Source organism: Microtus ochrogaster, unplaced genomic scaffold (assembly GCF_000317375.1).
Source record: "Microtus ochrogaster isolate Prairie Vole_2 unplaced genomic scaffold, MicOch1.0 UNK33, whole genome shotgun sequence".
Classification (NCBI taxonomy): Eukaryota; Metazoa; Chordata; class Mammalia; order Rodentia; family Cricetidae; genus Microtus; species Microtus ochrogaster.
The window spans coordinates 2,731,579-2,749,688 of NW_004949131.1; the positions used below are offsets into that span (position 1 = coordinate 2,731,579).

The following is an 18,110-nucleotide window of genomic DNA, read 5'->3' on the forward strand; positions in this document are numbered from 1 at the left end:
CGTGTGTGTGTTCATATGTGTGCATATATACTTGCACAGGTATGTGTATATGGAAGGCAACATTCAACCACAGATTTCATTCCTCAAAACATCATCTCCCTTGGTTTTTGAAACAAGGTCTCTCACTGACCTGGAGCCCACCAAGTGTGTGAGGTTGGCTGGCTCTGCCTGTCCCCACCCGCTTCCCACTGGGGTTGCAGGCACATGACAAAATCTGGCTTTTTCAAATAGGTGCTGGAGATCAAACTCTGATCTTCATATTTTTGTGGCAAGCACTTAGCCAATTGAGCATTTTCACTTGGCTCTTCAAGGTGGTTGTTGTTGAGAAAGAAAACAAAGCTCATTCAAGGGCAAGCTGCCAGAGCAGGATTCTGAAGGCATGTGTACCCTTCCTTCCCAAGGGGCCTTAGGACTGGCGGTCCTTGCGCCACTCCACTCTGTTCTGCTGTGTCTCAGGCCCCATGGCACCTTTACTAACCAACTTTCAGCAGAAAAGCAACGTCAGAAACCAGTTCAAGGACAACGGATGGTGAGACATGCTAGCGCTTGCAGAATGGGCTGCTGTCTAGAAGAGTACGGAAGCTCGTTGTGTAGGTTGGGGGTTGCTTGCCACTCTCTCTGGCTCCAGCTGTCTTCTGTGCCCCCAGTTTCCAAACCTTCCCATGTGCATCATGGAACTCCCCACCTATGTGCACTCCATCCTGGCCTCCAGAATTCAAACTCAGTAAAGGAAGGGACACAAGTAGGGAAGCTCTCATTTTATCTCCCCTGGTCTCAAGTCCTCTTCCATTTCAAAGCGAATAGACCATTCTCTGGTGGTCTGAAAGTCTAGACTCTAGTGATCTAGGCCTTCCACAGTTCCCTCTCTCCTTCATATTCCACCATCCTGTTTTACCTTCAGTCTTTATTTCTGCCAGTGGGGTTCTCAAGTTTTCAAGTCCCAGACACCATGGATAAGCTCAAGCTATCCCCGAGAAAGCCTGGGCCAAAGGCTTCACTGAGACCTGGTGACTGGGCATAACTTGAAAAATATTTATGAGTTGGTTACTCCATGAGGCAGCTGAAGTTTCGCTCTCTGCTCTAGACAGGACTCTGCCAATGTTAGTATTTATCAAAAGGAAGATTCTAACGTTGCAGGTCTGACCCGTTAGTATATCTCAACATTATTGAGTCTAGAAAGCATTGCCACCGTAGAGGAAGAAAAGACTCCAGTCAGGTTGCTATCAGATAGCACCTAAAACTCATTTGCAATGAGGTGTTTCATTTGTTAGCTTTCTAAAAAATCTAAACACATGATTTTAAAGAATGAGACCAATGACTGTGTCTTTGCTGCCAGGAGAACACACAACACACTAACTGAAACCAGTGACTGTTTCTATGCTGCCAGGAGAACACACAACACACTAACTGAAGTTTTAGCTGTGTCCAAATGGATAACAGCACATGGCAGATTTCAAGGTGTGCATCTTGAGCCTTTGTGCAGATTGATAGCAAGTTCTAGGTTGAACTTGATAGGATCAGGGCTGGGGGTGCAGCTCAGTGGTAGAGAGCCCACCTAGCACCTGTGAGGCACTGGGCTCAATTCCCAGCACTGCAAAAAAACAAAAACAAAATTGGCTCCAACTGAAGACTGCTCAATACTTTTAGAAAAGGATTCTGAGTTATGAGATAGAAGTCAGAGCCACAAGCAATCGGGTAGAAAGTCTCAGAACAAAAATTCACAAGTGATAATGCGTGAGCGGACAAATGCCTCGTTACCAGAAGTTAAGAAGAAAAACAATTCTGAAAAATAGATTGCGTATTTAAATAGGAGCAATGTTTTAGTAGATCAGGTTTGTTTGGGAAACCATTTAATATGGCTAAAAGGCAGATTCATTTATGCTTCTACTTACTTTTTGCCCAACAATGGCTACAGATAGCCATGAAACGGTCCTTTAACCAATCCTTTGAGAGGTAGCTACTCTTCTCTCTTCCCACTTCAGGTCAGCCCACTTGACTAAATCTCTCTCGCTCACTCGCGCTCTCTCTCTCTTCCCTCCCTCCCTCCTATACCTCCCTCCATCTCACCTTTCCTCCATAAATTTCTCCCTAAACTGATTTTTAAAAATCATTTAATATTAAAAACTGACCATGTAAAAATACAGGTGTGTAAGGATTAAAGCCGGAAGTAGTGCGATATTTGGAGACCTTGTCAGAATAGATTTGAATTCACCAGAAGCAAGACTGATTCGTAGCAAACTAGCTACAGAATTGTTCCTAAACTGCCGTGTGAGTTTGAATAAGACCAATATAGATAAGAACTTAGGGAACCACTGGAGTCTTGAAGGGGGCAGAGACACCTACCATGCAGAGCACACACGCGGAAGATGAGTTTACTCTCTATCGCCTTCAGATGGTCAAAGTTCTCAACATGGAAAACCAGGCTGCCATCCCCACTGATTTCCTCCAGCTCAGCCCTATTGGCACCATACACGCCCACAGAAAAGATGGTCACACTCTTGTTCCTGAGAGCCATCGCAGGACCCCCTACTTCATCTTGGGCTTGTCCATCTGTGAGGAGGATGAGAAACTTTCTGACCTGGGGACGCCCCCCCTTGGAAAGGTCAAAGTATTCATTTACAAAGGTTAGGGCGCTTCCCGTCAAAGTGTTTCTGTTGATAGGCGACATCCTATCTATGGCGGCATAAATTTCTTTGTGTGTGAAGAACGTATTCAGCTGGAATTCTTCCTTATTGTAATCGCTGAACTGAACAACACCAACTTGCGTTTTGTTGGCACCAATCTGGATCTTCCCCACCAGGTTTTTCATAAAGGTTTTCATTGTCTCAAAATTTGCATCCCCTATGCTTCCAGAACTGTCCACCAAAAACATGATGTCAGACTTCATGTCTTCACACCCTGTGTGGTAGAAAGAAAAAAAAAAGATCAGAAATTGGTATGCTTCTCAGGGTACATGGAAACAGTTAGTAATCATAAATGTATTTATGAGAAAACATTCAAAATTAACTCAGGGAATTGCTGTTTTGTTTGGAATTTTTATTTGCAACTTTGGGAGAAGAAGCCCGCTGACAAGAGCCTGCAGGCCGCAGAATTTCACTGAGATGATCCAAGAAATTTACAAAAGGCAATGACACATCTGAAGCTTACGTTCAGTGCTGCATACACACATCACTCCTTCACCGTTCTTGCATCATTCATACACGATTCCATTTATCCAGCCATCCTCTGTCCATTCATCACGCTTCTGCGCATAACTTTTAAGTGTATATAAACACCAAGCCTCAAGGTGAGTATTAAAGATGCAGCTAACCAGAGCCAAAGTGACCAAGTCTCAACATTGATGGGACTAATATTTCATGATTTAAACATAGTCTTGAAAAACATAATTCTAAGTAATCTTAAAGCAGCACTATTTTCTGGGATGATTTTAAATGGCTTGATAAGCAAGTCGTTTAATACATAGAAATTGTAGAGAAAAGCTTTTAGAGATGATAATACATGCGCTAGTACACACACATGTATCAATTCATCAGGGACTATTTCTTTACTTACACATCAAAACTGTAGATGGCCCTTATTGGAATTGGGTATAGATACATATACATACACATATACATATATGCATGTACATATATATATAAGACCAACTTCTATAAACTATTGAAAATAGATGTTATTGGGACTGAAGAGATGGCTCAGTGGTTTAGATTACTTGTTCTTGCAAAGGACCCAGGCTCAATTCCCAGCACCCACACAGTAGCTCACAACCATTCATAACTTCAGCCCCATTGATTCTGATGCCCTCTTCTGACCTCTGTAGGCACTACACCTACATGGTACATACATATACATGCAGATAAAACACTCATACACATAAAAGTAGATAAAATCTTTTAAAATTAAAAATATGAATATGGCCTTAACAAAGCCGCAAGGTAAAGTGAAGTGTTGGTGCCATTTCTTTGTATGACATATATAAAGGAATAGACATTTTATATACATTTAACATTCACGGGGGCTGTCCCTTTATTTCTACAGGTGATAGGGACTGCTTCTACTATGCTAATATGTTTTCCCATTCTTGCCTGTTAATCAAGTTCCATCCAGGCAGATGGTTGCCCAGAAGAATCTTGTCTCAGTCTTCCTTGCAACCAGACATGAGCCCTTGGTTAAGTTTGAGCCCATAGTTGAGCAGCAGTGGCCCAGCCTCTTCTGGGTCCTGCCATCAAAACACCTGAGTGCTGCAAGCTCCCTCCAGATGCCTCTCCACAGAGGGAGCTAACAAGCACAGATTCAGCTCCTGCCTAGAGGAGGAAGCAGCTGCCTGTCTGCTAGACCTGAACTGCTCAGCCTGACCAGTACGTGAGAGAGAAATGAGCAATAAGGTTCGGTACCCCTGAGCCTGGAGTGTTTGTGTCCAAGTGCATTAGTCCCCACACAGACACACTGCCTCGTCCCTTCAGTCCTGCTCTGAGGCGTGTTACCATTCTCGGGCCCCTAGGCTTAGGCTTCTTAACATCCCACTTTGCCCTCTTTTAAGACTCACTTCCTTGTCCGTGACTGGATACCTGAACTACAAAAGATGTGCTTGCCACCTCACACCAGTCTGGAACCTTCTCCTCTAAGGAAGATCCAAGGTGCATTCTATATTATGCTTCCCAAAACCCTTCTCTTCCTTGGCGTCAACCACAGAAAGCACTGGGGACTGGTCCTTCTCATCAGCAGGCTTATAGACTCCAGCTGTATACAACTGGATTACTGTTAGCGACATGGGGGGAAGGAAGATGGTGTTCATGATGCGGGATTCTGCCCTCGGTACCATTCATTTGCTTGTTGGATTTAATCCCCAGTAACTCAGAAAAGTCACACATATTTTGCATCTTTTTCTTTCCCCTCCAGTGAGAACCTCAGCCACCTTCCGCAACACCCGACTTTGGTTTTGTTTTGCTTTGCAGGGCTGGGGCTCATCCATTCCAGACAAGCGTTCTACCATTGAGCTACATTCCCATTCTCGTGTGACTTTTATGCATCCCTTTCTGAGTTTCATTTTGTTTTTCTTACCTTTTTCAGAGCAGATGCGGTGGACAATTTCATTTTTTATGTTCTTTAGGGAATCAAAATTCTGCCCAAAGTTGACCCTTTCGTCGCTCCCGGCAATTTGTTGAAGCTGTGTCTTATTCGCCTCACCAATCCCAACTGCGTGAATGGTGACATGTTCCGCCCTGAGTCTGTTGGCAGGTTCTAGAACACTGTCTTCTGACTTCCCATCAGTCAGTACGATGAGGTAACAGGGGGTTTCATCTGCCCGCTCTGATTGTCCCTTCTTTATTATTGGCAGTATGAAATCCAAGGCTTTCCCAGTGAATGTGCGACCCTTGAGTTGCTTGATGTTAAAAACAGCCTTCTTCAAGGCTGTGCCATCCATGTAAAGAGAGACTGGAAACTCCTCTTCATTCTTATGTGAATACTGCACGACTCCTACTCGGACTTTGTCGGGACCAATGGGAAACATGTCTATCACAGAGGACATAAATATCTGGATTTGCTCAAACTGTTTCTTAAGGATGCTGGACGAGCCATCGATGAGGAAGTAGATATCTGCTTCCTTTGTATCCACACAGCCTAAAAAGGAAACAGGCGTAGAGAGTGGGAAGTAAGTGTGTTCTCTGCCAATCAAACAGCATCTTGAGGGAACTTTGTTCCAGGCTTTGTGTGGAGCATGAGTCTGTGCAGGGTCTAAAGAACAGGACCCGTGTGTCTGTGTGGAGCCTGGACTGTTTCTCGGGACCTTTCTAACCATTTTAACCTCTGAAATGTGTCGCCATCTTGGGAAAACACTGAAGCACAGCAAAGCATAGTGGTTTATCTAAGACCACACAGCCAGTAAAGGAAGAGCAAGAACCAGATTTCCCAGGCCTCCAGGCGATAAGCAAAATCATCTGATGAGTTTTGACAAACACCTCTTTAGAGTCTATGTCTTAATGGCTTCCTGGAAAAGTATGGGATCAGAAACCGTGTGTTCTGGGTGCTTTTGGTTTTGTTTATTTACAGCCAGAATCTCTATGTCACCCAGCCTGGCCTTGAGCTCATGATCCTCCTGCCACTGCCTCCCAGGTACAGACAGGCACCCGTACTCAGCTGTGACTACTTCTTCCCTGAGCAACTACTACAGCAAAGCCCAAATCAGAGCAGTGATTTTATCATTCGTTTATAATTGTAAATTAAACATCAGCCTTAGCTCCCGCCTCCCTCTCTGACCCTAGTCCCAGCAATTCTTCACTGCACTCATTTGGTTTTAATCACATTGGGCTTTTGATTCTTTTTTTTTTTAAATATGTGCGTGGGTGTTTTGTCTGCACATGTGCCTGTGCGTCACATGTGTGTGGTGCCTATGGAGATCAGAACCAGATTCTCTGGAACTGGAATTACAGGTGTTTGGAGCTCCCAGGTGGGTGCTGGGAATCAAACCTGGGTCCTTTGATGATCTTAATGGTTGAGCCATCTCTCAAGGCCCAGACTTTCTAGTCTTTAAATGTATCCTGGGATCTTTGCACTAATCCTTTTTCCTTGACATATTTTTCACTGTAGATATACCAAGTCACATGGCAATTCAGAAAATAATCCTTCACCTCCCTTCTAGCTGAGACATGTTAGCCATTCCCTATCCTATCGCTCTATTTTCTTCTATCACGTATCTGTCTATTTATCTATCTATCTAGATATCTATATAGATAGATAGACAGATAGGTAGATAGACAGATAGAGATAGAGAGAGAGAGAGAGAGAGAGAGAGAGAGAGAGAGAGAGAGATCTTTCCTTCTTACCCTTCATCTCTATATCTCTCTCTTGTTTTTTCAAGACAGGGTTTCTCTGTGTAGCCCTGGCTGTCCTGTAACTCATTATGTAGACCAGGCTGACCTCGAACTCAGAGATCCGGCTGCCTCTGCCTCCCTAGCGCTGGGGTTAAAGGTGTACACCACCACACGTGGCTCTACCTCCACATTTCATTGCAGCATTTTCCAGAATTGATTTCTTCATGAGCATAACCTGTTTCCTACCAGAGAAAATTTCTTTCAGACAGATTAGTCTAAGCCTTGCTTCTGTTCCATAGGCCTGGCACATCATAGAAATCTGACAATTATTTTAAACAAAACCTCTCAATGCCCTGTTGCAGAATAGAATACTTGTTTCACTATGTAAAGATGTGTGGCATGTGTGTTTATGCTGCATTTGTTTAACTATGTAAAGTGTTGCTCTTTCACTTGCCTGCCTAAGGCACCTGATTAATCTAATAAAAATACTAAATGGCCAATAGCTAGGCAGAGGAGGGCTAGGCAGGGCTAGTGGACAGAGAGAGAAGGGAGGCCCTCGATACCCACTGGGGGCAGCCATATGGACATGGAGGAAGCAGGAAAGTATGAGAGCACAGCATGAAAGAAAGGTAAAAAGCCCCAAGGCAAAATGTAGATGATAAAACAAATGAAAGGAAGTTAAAATAGCTAGGGGGCCGAGTCTAAGCTAAGGCTGAGCAATCAGAATTAGTAAGAAGTCTCTGTGTCATGGTTTGGGGACTGATGGTCCAAGAAAGTCTGCTATAATGCCCCTTCCTTTATTACACATGTAGCTCAAGCTAGCTCAGGACTATCTATGTAGCTGAGGATGACCCTCCTGATCCCCCTGCTCTGCCCCCAAGTGCTGGGATTATAGATTCTTGCCACCATGCCCGGCTAATTTTAACTTTCTCAACAGGCAATCACTTCTCTTTGCAGTCATTCATGGGAAACGGGTAGCACATGTTGACACTGTTAATGCCATATCCCATTATGTAGTTAAATAAACAGCCCAATCTTTCAAACACAGGGCCACTTGGCCATTTGAGAATTCTTCCTTCACTGGAAGTTTTTGGGGCAATTGATGATTCCCAACACTGCTGTAGGCTTTGTGCAGACATTCCCTAAGAAATAAATGATACAGGAAATAAGTCAGATGCAGAATGCTAAAGCTATGACGTCATTACTTAAAGCTCTGAGGCTGAGATCACAACCATCTGTAAAGCACAGACTGATCTGCAAACCCGAAAAGCGAGCATCGTGAACTGATGCTTAATCTAATAAAGAAGTAAGCATTGGCCAGGAGGAAGGAGGCGGTGGCCGGTGATGGTGAAGAGAGGACGTAAATCACAGCACGTCACAATGATGACCTGGCCCACCCTGCACCTCTGCCCCTCACACGCTTAGCATCACTAGTCATGAGTCACTGCTGCTCTTATCACACTAACTTAGAGCCCAGCCAGGAAAGTGCTTGCTGCGTATGGTGAGGGCCCACCTGTGATCCTCAGCACCCTCATTAAAGCCAGAAAACAGGCAGAGTCGAGTGTTATCTGAGGGTAGGACTATAGCTTATTGTTTCTTCTTCATGTCCATCTATGCTATAAAAATGTTTTATGCATCATGGGTATGGCTTTATTCCATATTATTGAGGCATAGTTTGCACATTATAAAATCAATCCATTGTAAGTACACTGTTCAATGGATTTTGGCATATCTATAGCTGTGCAACCATTACCCCCAAGTTCAGCTCCTCAGCGTTCTCTCAACCCTCACAAGCCCCCAACTAAGTTTTGGTCAATGCCTGCTCCAGCCCTAACACTGGGCAACTATTCCCGTTATTCCATAATAACAAGAATCTTCTAGACATACCAGTTTTATCGAGTTCTATTTGTTCAGCATGGGTAGAAACTTGGGTCCAGATTTCATTGTGGATCTTCTTCAGGAAGTTGCCACTGTATGATTCCAAGTGACTGTAGGAGCTGTGTGTGGAAATGCTCTGTTTGGAAGGGTAGGACACTATGTCCTCCAACTGCGTGCTGTTGGCCCCTTCGATGCCCAGAGCAAACATAGTTACACCGTCCAAGCGAAGGTCCAGCGCAGCCTCGCGCACTGCGTCATCCGATGGCCTGTGGGTGACCAGCACAGCAATCTGAGGGACGCCCTGTGCCTTCCTACTGCCACCGGACTCCGAGAAGCCTTCTCTCCTCATCTTCTCGATGGCGGCCCCCACATTCGACCCCCCAGTCCGGAGGGAGAGTTTCTGGATTTGCTGCTGGAATTCAGACTGGTTGGCACTTGACTTCAGGGAAGCAATAGTCTGAACCCCGTCGCTGTAGCTCATCAGTCCAAGCCGCATGCACTTGTCCTTCACGTCCACAGAGTTGGTGACATTCTCCAGGAAGCTCTGCAGGTCCCTCAGATTCTGTGTGGTCCCCACTGACTCATCCACCAAGAATATAATGTCAGCCAGGGAGTCTCTCTGGCAGGATATGGGAACGGGAACTGTGGAGACAGAAAAGTTGCGAGGTTAGAAGAAGCCACTGGCCTAGAGAGAAGGGTACTTAAAGGATTGCTAAGGCACTAAGGGAAATGGAGTTACCACAGACCCAGTTAGAATTGCTTCCTCTTAACAAGGCCATTGAATTTAGAGAGCGCGTACTCTTTCTTCTATACTTAGCAATTTTCCTGCCACATGCTACAGCCACTGCAACTGCTCCCATCTCTAGCAATGTCTTCATTGCCAGTACACTTCCCACCACCAATGTGACCACAGCCACCAGTGCAACCATCGTCACTACCAGCACATGAAGCTCAACTCCATTACCACCACCAGTATGACCACCATGGTCCCCACACCCACCTTTTACCAGCAATGTGACCATCACGGCTGCCACTACCTTCATCACTACTACGCTCACATTCTGACATGTGGGGGTGAACTGGCCAATGTATTTCTGACCTCAACAAGCTCACACTCCGTGGTGGCCAAATTATTTTCTTCCAAGTGGTGACAGTTGCTACAAAGTAAACAAAGCAGGTGGCTCGGCTGTCTCTGCTGTTGGCGTGGTCAGGGGAGCCTCTGACCTATGTGAGCTGAGATGTGAAGTCAGGGTAGGCCTCTCCGAAAGGAACACACTGGAGGAAATGTAGGATTCAATGGTAGAAAATCCAGAAGAAAGAGAAACTCTAGTAGAGTAGCAAAAGGTGGGGACAAGCAAGCAGTACTTAGTGGCTCAAGCCAGTGGGAGAAGGGAACAATAGTGATGAGGTCAGAGGGAAGCAGGTCGAAGTCACCTGGATGTCACATGACCTGTTCTAAATTTCTTAAGCATCACTCCAGGTGCTAAAGGAAAATAATGAATTCAAGGTTACCACAAGCAATTGCCCTGGCCCAGGAAGGTAATGCTGGTTCTAAATAGGATAACAACAGACGAAGGAGCAAAAAGATTAGTTCTGATACATGACTAGGTATAGCAGAAGACTTCCTGATTGGATACAAAAGAAGAAACGAGAAACTCCTGGGCTCAGGGTTTGCACATCTGAATGGGTGGTGGCAGTGTGTCCTTCTGAGACAGAGTGGGAATGAGTTACAGGAAAGATCTGAGAGTTCCATCTCAGACATGCTAGATTGAGCATCCAAGAAGAGATGTCACGTGAGCAGTTGTTTGGAAGAATCTGGAGTCTAAGGCAAAGTAGACCATGTTCGCAGTTAACAACTACCCCAAACACGGGTGACTGGATCGTGTCTGTGCAGAGTGCAGTCAAGAGACAAGCTTAATCTTGCCAAGAGCTACCCCTTAGCTTCTCTGACCCCAGAAGACAGAAAACATGTCTTACTTATCGCTAGCCCTCCAGTGTCGGGCACCTGGTGTGAGAACAAGACTATTTGTAGAGAATTAATTAAAACTAATTCTCCCAAGCCTCACTCAGAATCCCACCTCTGGCTAAGTCAAACTCCCAGCATGATCTCCTCAAGCCAGCGTTCTACTGTTACTATCAATAGCAATAAACAAAAGTCAGACAAGTTCTTTCACCATTGTTAGAAGACAGATGCCATTTTCCTCCCTGTACAAGGAAGGGAACGGAAGCTCCCAAGTTAAGAAAACTACCCAAGGTCCTAAGCAGCCCAGCCATACTTCAAACTCAGACTTCACTGATGATAGCCCTTGCTTTAACTTCTGAAGGGAAGGATGGGATCCTTCCAGGCAATACCCTGTCTTGTACTATAAGGAGTAAGAGAAATGGGATCAGTACATGGGGCCCCCTAAATGGTGACAAAGCTCCATTGTCCATGAGAGACCAGACTAAGAGTCAGAGAGTAGCCAGGAAAGTCCACTCAGCTGAGGATTCTCCCACCATACTCTGGAGCCATGGCCAGGCTTCTCACCAGGGCAGCATCCTTGCTATGCACCTGCCTGGAGCTGATTGGCCCATTTGCTTCTTCACCAGGACTGCATGGGCAGCCTCCTATTTTTCTTGTCTCCTACTGATGCTTTCAAGGACCACCTCTCCAGTGATAAGAGACTCAAGGGTATTCTGCTTTGAAATCGTCATAGAAGACTCAGCTAAGACACAAGTATAGCATCCTTCAATAAGAAGGTGAGAGCTAGTGGGGCGTCAGTGTTCCATCTTTGGGCCGAAGGAATCAATAATAAAAGTAAATGAAGAGAAGGCTGTGTGTGTGTGTGTGTGTGTGTGTGTGTGTGTGTGTGTGTGTGTGAAATACCAGGGTTTCCCGGGAGCTGAAGAAAAGGCAGAGTAGGCACCTGCTAAGTGGAAGCCAGAAGGTAACAGAGATGGCTTCTGGAATGGAAATCAGAACTCGCCTAAGGACCTGCTACAGTGGCCGGGGACATCATCCCACCCTAAGGTCCCACTTGACAGCTGGGGTAAATGCTGATCCTGAGTAGCCCCTAGTGCAGTAGACATCAGATAAGCATGGATGGTGGGGTTCTTAGAGGAAGGAACAGTCTCATGACATAAGTTTAGAGGTCAGCATGGGTGATGGGATCTTAGAGGAAGGAGTGGAACCATGAGATGAGCTAGAGGGTCAGCATGGATGGTGGGGTTTTAAAGAAAAAAGCAGCCCCGTAAGATGTGCTTAGGGGTCACCATGAGTGGTGAAGTCTTAGAGAAAAAAAAAAGCAATCCCATGAGATATGCTTGGAGGGTCCTCAGAAAAATAAATAGGAGAATTTCACACAGGAGGGGTAACAGCTGAGGTCTTGAATTACATAAGTGAGGGAGATACTGAGTCAATTCAGTTTGAGCTGCTTCCAGTTGGCTCTCACTCGTACCCATAGGCCTTTGATAAACATCCCCAGTATTTCTTCACTTTAAAGATACATTCTGCTGGGAGAGACATCATTACTTAATAGCAACACTTCAGAGTCTCCTAAAAGCACTACTGATGCACTGCAGAAACACATCCTAATGTTAAAAACATGAAAATATGAAATATTTAGTCCTAAATGTAAAAGCTTTCACCATAAAATGACTGACATGGCTGGAGCGGTAGCAAGCGCCTTTTGTCCGGAGCAGGCGCTGGTACGCTCACTAGAGACATGCTCGAAAGAAATGGTACAGGAAGAGCTAAGCCACTAGGCAGACACAAGCCCAAGACTGCAGCCCGCCACACTCCTGACCAGCAGGGTCACCCCTGTGCTGCGTGTGTGGCACAATGCATGAACATGTGGCGACAAGCCCTTTGTCCCTCGGTCCTCACTCCCATTGCGTGGGATAAGCTAGTCTTTATGTGCTCCTTGGCTGGTACTGCCCATCAGGCTCCATTGCTGGAAAGATGAAGGAAAAGGAACCATCCAGAAGGGTTTCTGGTGTCTATGACAGTTAGACTTTCATCTATTCTTAGTAAGAAACAGAACACCCTCTCACTCGCTTAGGTTCAAAAGATACAGAAATTAACATAAGCTGCCAATTCTGCACTTGTGACACTCCCCAGTCATGGTTATAGGACAGGGACAAAGATGGAAAATTACGGGAAATGTTGCTGTCATTAGATGTGCCCACAGAATGCTGGGACCTAATCTGAAAGCATCCCAAGAGAGGAAGAATGCAGGGTTGAGATTTCAATGATGGAGCTGTTCTGCCAAAAGGAGGCAAAGGAAAGCAACAGGACTGGTGTCGGAGATACGGCACAGACAGAGGCAGAGGAAAGGCAGATGTGTGGAAATGCCCAGCAGCTCAATACAGTCATGAATACCAGGCGAGAGCTGCCATGGGCAAGGGTGGGCAGGTAGCGTGCCCATGAGGACTGGGTTCCTCTTCAAGGGTTTCCTACCTGTCGCTTCAGCATCGGTTGCAGCTGTGGTTAGGGTCACAGGTGTAATTGGGGCTGCAGGTGTGGTTGGGGCTGGAGGCGTGATCAGGGCCACAGCCGTTCCTTCCCTGTACTTAGTTACATCCTTGATGATCTGCGTCATGTTTGTGGCAAACGCACTGAGGTCTCTGACTGTCCTGAGGTTGAAATGGAACTGGGTTGTGGCCATGGCCTTCAGGTTTTCCTCAGAAGCCTTCTGCACCCCCACTGAGATGATCTTCACCCCATCTTCCCTCAGGGCCTCCGAAGCCTCTTCCACATCATCCTCAGACTCGGATGAAGCCAGCACCACCAGAATTGGGGGGAACAGTTTCTTGTCTCTTCCATTTGTGGGGGCAGAGAAATAGGTCCTGTGAGCCTCTTGCAGGGCGTTTCCTATCTTCAGGGACCCACCGATGAACTGGAAGTTCTTCTTCAGGTGGTTCAGCATGGGGTTCCTGTTCTTGAAGGTGCCCAGTTGGAACTCGTTGTGGAGAGCATCGCTGTACTGGGCCAAGGCCACACGGTACTTGTCGGCCTCTATGGGGAGGCTGCTGATCAGCTTGGTAAGGAAAGTTCTCACAAATGGGAAGGACTTACTCCCCAGGTCATCAGAGCTGTCCACCAGAAATACCACATCTGCATACTCGGGGCCTGGTCCTGCACAATAAAGACAGCAAGCACAGTTTTATGGCCACCGTCACCATTTAGACCTCACTATTCACTTGGGACTGTGGCCTTGTGGCTTTATCACAATTCCAAAGATGGTTTTCCCCTGGAAGTCAACCAGAAGAAACCACTTGTTTTGCCTGACACATCAAGGGGACATTAGACATTAGTAAAGCTAGCCAACAGATTCTTCTTTCTCAAATCTACTTCTGAAGGCTACTGACATTCTCTTTTTTATTTCTGGAGCCCCAAATTATGATATTGTACTACCAAATTGATAACATGGTAGCACCCAGATGTACCTGATATGGTCTGAGAGTCCTAATGTAGTCTGAGGATTAGTAACTATTTTTGGAAATAGCACATAATAAGCTGGAGAACTTAGGAGCAGAGTGAAGGAAGATTTTAGGTGCAAGGAATCTTCTGAGGACCACAGAACAAGAGACTGGGGGTCAGACATGTGCGTGAAGCAAAGCAGGGTCACCGGTGTGTCACCAGTGTGTCTTTACTACAGCGGCTGTAGTGAAGCTGCGTCTCCTGGGTCCTTTTGGGGGGCCCAAAAAGTTTGAGATCGTGACCATTACAGATTGGGGATGTGCAGGTTAGAGATACCCATCATGCATAGTTCATATCGTAAAGGGGGAAAGAGGCAATGGCTTAGTCACAAAAACACTTGGATTATGTTTTCTGTGTGGGATTCTTTGTCTTCCACCTATAAAGGGGAAGGATAGATATGTGATAGATGGATAGATTGTGCCTGTATATATGCACCTAACAAAGCCAAACTAATACTTTGTAATATGATAGCCCCATTATAATCCTTGCCTAGTGTGCTGGCTAGTTTTTGTTAGTTATTTTGGGTTTGGGGGGAGGTTTTTTGGTTTTGTTGTGTTTTGTTTCATTTTGGTTTGGTTTGTTTTTTGTCAATATCACACTACACAAGTCAGAGTAAATTGAGAACAGTGAATCTCAATTGAAAAAAAAAATCCCCACCAGATCGACCTGTGGGCAAGCCTACGGGAGGATTGCTGTGGGAAGGCCCAGCTCACTGCAGGCAGCGTTACTCTCAGGCTGGTGGTGGGCCTGAGTGCGAGGAGAAGGGGCTGGGCAGGCTGTGAGAAGCATCTAAGCAGCTCTCTGCCTTGACCTCTACATCAGCTCCTGTGTCCAGGTTCCTGCCCTGTGTCCCTCCCCCGACTTCTCTCCATTGAAGTATCGGGCTGTGCAACTGTAAATTTAAATAAACCCTTTCCTCCCTGAGGTGATGTTGGCCCATGGGATTTTATCACAGGAGCAGAAGACCCCTAAAACGATAGGATAAGGAAGGAATAGTGGGGATTGCAGTCTACTTCTGAAATAGTTTAATATGTTGAGTTCTGTAAGTTTGTCGGAGCCCCTTCCTCTTTGGAAGACAAACGCTTGCCGTAAGAAATGATTGCCACAGCTGTCTGCTCACACCACAGGCCCAGCTTGCGGAAGAAGGCATGTTTTAACTTCTCCCTGCAGTGTTTGTGCCTGTGATCGTGTGTTCTGCTCACGCCACAGGCCCAGCTTGCGGAAGAAGGCATGTTTTAACTTGTCCCTGCAGTGTTTGTGCCTGTGATCATGTGTTCTGCTCACGCCACAGGCCCAGCTTGCGGAGGAAGGCATGTTTTAACTTCTCCCTGCAGTGTTTGTGCCTGTGATCGTGTGTGACTAGGATGGAGAATCCCCTTGGTGGAGATTGGCCTCACAGACCATCCTCAGATGCTCACATCATCGGGAATTTCAACACTCTTATCCCACCTATACAAGCTGTGAGAAACTGGGTGGAGGATGGACCTTACAAAGCATCAGCTTGGGTCCAAGCCCATGCAAATAAAGCTGAGTTCCTCTATTCTCTTCCAAGTGCCTGCTAGGTTGTTCCCTGGTCAGCATTTCTGCAACTTTTCTAAAGAAAAGGCTCCAGCTACTCAATACACAAGGGGACTTTCTATATTCACAGAGATATGAGATGTCAAGAGTTATGCAATGACTAAGTTATCAATGAATAAAGATTTTCTAGTCAGGGCTACAAAACATGATTTTTTTTTTAATCTATAGCTTTTCCCATCTTTAAGGGATGAAACATGTTAATAAATATAGTATCCCTCTTTATTAAAGTTTGATAAAACATAAAAATATTTCTTTTCCCCAAATAATATGAACAAAAAAATATACTGGTACCTGGACTCTGATATGCCAGCGTTTCAGTCCAGAGGATTAGGATGAATACAATTAGTTGGAGCTTCATTCTGTTAATGGGAGTTTCTTAACTTTTATTCTGAAAAAAAATGCAATATGAATTATATGTGTCTTAGTTAAGGTTTTTATTGCTGTGAAGAGACAACATGACCATAGCAACTACTATAAAGAAAATCTTTACTCAGGGTGGCTGGCTTACAGTTTCAGAGGTTCAGTCCATTATCATCATGACAGGGAGCATGGAGCATGCAGGCAGACGTGGTGCAGACTAGCAGCGAGTCCTACATCTTGCAGGCAACAGGAAGTCGACTGACTGTGTCACTGAGCAAAGCTTAAGCAAAAGCCCGCCCCCACAGTAATGCACTTCCTCTAACAAGGTCGCACACAAACAAAACCACGCCTCCTAAGAGTGCCACCTTAACGCGTACCTTAGAGACAAGACCCCCGACTCCCTCCCTCTTCCCTTCTGCCATTTTCTCTAAGGAAGCAGCATTTTCTCTCTCTTTTCTTCCCCTCTCTCATTCTCTCTTTTTGCATCTCTCTGTCTCTCTCCCGTTCTCTCTTCCCTTCCCCCTTTGATCCCAATAAAACTTAAGCTCTGTCAAACTTATTCACCTCCCACCCAGGGTGCTCACCTGCCCTGAGACCCACTAGGGTCCCAACTCTGTAACCCTTACACTGATGAGTCCCACATTTCACCATTTCGTCCTTTCATCTCCACTTGTCCGACCTGAGGCCTCTGTCCTTTGTCACACCATCAACAATAAGCTCTCACCAGGGCTCTCGCTCCCCAGGCTCCCCGCTCTACTCCCACTTCCCGCCTTTGTCCTGTGTCGTGGAGATCCTGCAGTTTGGGATCTGCAGATTCGTGCCCTTCTCTGGCTCTAACAGTTCATAGATGAAGTGGATGCTGGGGTGGGCCATCTCACCGCTCTGGTCCTGGGACTGGGTGGCAGCTAGACTGATCTCCTATTGTCACCACCAGGACTCCAGCCAACACACCTACCACAGCCTGCAGCAAGCAGCAGGGCCAGATCTCCTGCTTTCAGGTCCAAGCTGGCTCACCTGTGCCTGGGACAAGAGGATCAGCTCCAGCATGCTGCCCAGGTGGGATAGAGGGTCTGCTTGCCTGTGTGCTGCAGCTGGTGAGGGGCAGGACTAGCTCTCCACTCTCAGGAACCCTGCTGGGGCCAGCTCTGCTCTCTCATGCCCTCAGGACTGGCTTACAACAGGGCGAGCTCTAGTGTACTGCCCAAGTGAGGCACAAGCCTGTGGTGAGGGGTGGGGCCAGCTTTACCTGAGGGCAGGGGCCAGCTCTTCTGCAGCAGTATCTGGTGAGAGGCAGGGCCAGCTACTCCAGGGCCAGTGAGGAGCATGGGCAGCTCAGTACGGCTCTCAGATTTTAACATACATGGTTCCTATGACCCGTTGTGGTAAGATGGGCCATGGATATCAACACAAACCCCAGCTGCATCAAGACCATGCACCCAGATGTTGCCCTCAACAGCAGCTCAGGCCCAGACATCACCATGGCCCCAGCAGCAGCACAGGCCACCTAGATCAGTATAGCCCAGGCAGCAGCATGACCCATGGGCATCAACACAGTCTGAGGTGGCTGACCAGACCCTGGGCTGCAGTGCTCTCAATGGTAACAGGAGCCATGACTTCACCCCAGACCTTGGCTGCTGCAGGGCCACAGAGCCAGACATGGCCCTCAGCAGCAGCCCTGGCCAGAACAACCCCATGGACCTAGGTGACAGTACAGGCCACTCAAATTCGCTTGGCCCTGGGGACAGCATAGTCCGCAGACACTCATGGAGCCACAGGTTGGCAGCCTAGCCTCCCGGGCATCTGTGTGGCCTTTGATGGCAACAGGGGTCATGGACATCAATACAAGCCCTGGCTTTGGTAGGACTACAGCTCTAAATATGGTCATAGGAAGCAGCCAGGGCTCAGATATCACCATGGCCCCAGGTGGCAGCGCAGGTCACTCAGATCAGCATGGCCCATGGCAGTGGGGCCCTCAGACACCAACATGGCCCCAGGGGGCAGCCCAGACTAATGGCCTCTGC

General features: G+C 46.6%; 1 protein-coding gene across 1 annotated transcript in view; it reads right to left on the reverse strand.

Moving 5' to 3' along the window:
* Col6a5 (collagen type VI alpha 5 chain) overlaps nt 1-16,740 on the reverse strand; it is a 97,956-nt gene extending 81,216 nt beyond the window's left edge. Inside the window, exons 1-5 of the mRNA XM_026789939.1 lie at nt 16,674-16,740; nt 13,129-13,806; nt 8,700-9,332; nt 5,062-5,622; nt 2,344-2,898 (exon numbers count right to left, since the gene is read on the reverse strand). Of these exons, the coding sequence (XP_026645740.1) occupies nt 2,344-2,898; nt 5,062-5,622; nt 8,700-9,332; nt 13,129-13,806; nt 16,674-16,740 (2,494 nt within the window). The remainder of the gene's footprint in view (nt 1-2,343; nt 2,899-5,061; nt 5,623-8,699; nt 9,333-13,128; nt 13,807-16,673) is intronic.
* Nucleotides 16,741-18,110: the final 1,370 nt, after the last annotated feature.